This window comes from Chanos chanos, chromosome 1, assembly GCF_902362185.1.
Source record: "Chanos chanos chromosome 1, fChaCha1.1, whole genome shotgun sequence".
Classification (NCBI taxonomy): domain Eukaryota; kingdom Metazoa; phylum Chordata; class Actinopteri; order Gonorynchiformes; family Chanidae; genus Chanos; species Chanos chanos.
The window spans coordinates 32,037,211-32,039,710 of NC_044495.1; the positions used below are offsets into that span (position 1 = coordinate 32,037,211).

General features: G+C 42.0%; 1 protein-coding gene across 1 annotated transcript in view; it reads left to right on the plus strand.

Moving 5' to 3' along the window:
• Positions 1-2,500, plus strand: part of pcdh10b (protocadherin 10b) — a 10,122-nt gene that overhangs the window by 6,537 nt on the left and 1,085 nt on the right. The window contains exon 4 of the mRNA XM_030781761.1: positions 1,976-2,329. Coding sequence (XP_030637621.1) covers positions 1,976-2,329 — 354 coding nt within the window. The remainder of the gene's footprint in view (positions 1-1,975; positions 2,330-2,500) is intronic.

Genomic DNA, 2,500 nt, shown 5'->3' on the forward strand with positions numbered 1-2,500 from the left:
CATTCATTCTTGTTTAAACTCACCATAATTCAGAACTGTAATTACATACTTCTCTAAACTTATTTTCTTACCTGACACCACATGAGCATGGGGAGCATTTAATTTCATAAAAATGTCAGGAAATATCAAGATGGCTTACCATGATTACATGACAGAGAAGATTCTGTTGGCCTTTGGGTATCTTATCTAAGTCTCTCTAAATGCCAAGCTCTCTCTCTCTCTCTCTCTCTCTCTCTCTCTCTCTTCTCACTCACCACAACACACACACACACATATTATTGATTACTCTCCTGCCACTTCATTGTCACCTCATGACCAGAAGATTTGAAGCATGGAGGTTTTGTTATCCTCTCTCTCTTTCTACATGGGGTTCTGAACACAAATGCCACCCAAATGGGAGACTATTACTAATCTATGGATCAACTAGTGTGCTGAACAGAATTATAGGAATAACACAGTTGGTGGAAAATGTTGTTTTAAGCATTTTGTTTGCATGTTGAGCTAAATTAGTCTAATCCTCTTTAAAACAGTAACCCCCTCCTCAAACCAAAGTCTTTGTATGCTGACATGTCTTCTGTCTACAAGGGCAGTATGTGGATTAGTCTTAAAATCCTCACCTTCCCAAACGTCAGCTTCACCTCAGACAAAAACCTCTTTGCTTAGCACAGTGTTTGCAAAAAAGGACATCATTAATCTTATTGGTGTTATTACTTTGATTAAGGAAACAGTTTTTTAGAAGATATAGATAGTTGGCAAGGATTTGGCAAAGCTCACCTCCTGCCTAAACACAGATTAAACCTGCTGAGAGCATGGTGGCTGAACAGAGTTTTAAAGCTGTCATGCATGCATTGAACAAAATCTGTTCCCTAGAGCTGACATCTCTCATACGTCCGTGCTGTGCCACTTGGCTTTTCTGATAACCGCAATTATGTTGTCTTTTAAAATCTTTTTTTCACTTTAGCCGTGCAAATTTCTCTTACTTAGAATGCTTTCCAGACCCCACTGGAACGGGCAATTAGTTGGTTTTTGATTCTGTCTCTGCATTAGTGTATTGCTGTATCTGATACTTGCAGGGCATGAGTCATGTCATTGGTTGGATTTAACTCTGGAATTCTGTTACATGCTAAGTTAATGTCACAAGCCTTTTTGTCAGGACTTTTCTTCTTTGTGTCTGTGCCTATAAGAGAGAGAGAGAGAGAAAGATAGAGAGAGAGAGAGAGAGAGAGAGAGAGAGAGAGATGAGTTATGGTCCTGTTATCACTCATTCATGGCCTGAACAGTAGAATGGTGAGAAGCGGGAAGAAAAGGATGAGAGATCTGCAGGGCTGGCTGCCTAGATGGCCTGCCTTTCATCTCAAACAGAGAGCAGAGAGAGGGTGAGGAAGAGAGAAGGAGAGAGAGGAGAAAGGAGAGCAGAGGAGAAAACCCGCAAGGTGGAATTAGAGGATTGACTTGACTACCACTGATCCCTGAGAGAGAGAGAGAGAGAGAGAGAAAGAGAGAGAGTGTCTGTGTATCTGTGTATGTGTTCCCTTGCACGTTTGCTTTGATCAGCACTATTCATCATATCTAAGTCTGAAATCTACCTAGAAAAAGGGAAATAACAAAATCTAATCTTTTTTCCATCGAACTTTTCAAAATGAGAAATGTATAAATTTAGGACATGTTTAGTGACTGGTATTATACTAAACATGTTCCGAATTTATACATTGCTCAATTTGAAATTATATTTCATAATATGAATATTAACTTTTTGATCCCTTTTCACACATAACCTTTTACTCTTTAGCAACAAATGACTCATTTCCTCCATGTAGCAAAAAACACCAAGACTGCACAAAGGCCTCTTAGCAAACACTTAATAAAAATCATATGCATAAAAGTGAATGAATGGTTTGTAGCCAGTAACTAGATACCCTACTGTGTTCCACATTCCCGCCCTCACCTTTCCCTCTCTGCGTCTGGCCGTTCACAGGAGCAGACCTGTTCTCTAACTGCACGGAAGAATGTAAGGCGCTGGGCCATTCCGACCGCTGCTGGATGCCCACCTTCGTGCCCACCGAAGCCCGACAGGGGGCAGATTACCGTAGCAACCTGCACGTGCCCGGCATGGACTCGGTGCCAGACTCTGAGGTATTTGATGTGGAGGCGCCAGCGGGCGACCAGTCATTCTCCACTTTTGGCAAAGAGAAACCACTCCATCCAACTCAGACGCACCTCCACCACCTCCACCACAACCACCACCTCCACCACGCCTCCACGCTAGAGAGGAAAGAATACGATGCACTTCTGTGTAGCTCTCGTGCGCCTTACAAAGCCACTTGTCTGTGTGAGTATATGTATTGACCGGGAGGGTTTCAGACAAGTCCCCCACAACCTCTTTTTTTCATTCTTAATCAGACTTGAAACTAAATAGCAAAAAAACTAACCGCCTTTTTTTTCAAAAAACTTTCCCCTCAAGACTTCTTAACTGGCGTGAAGTGCTGTTGAATTCTCTTCT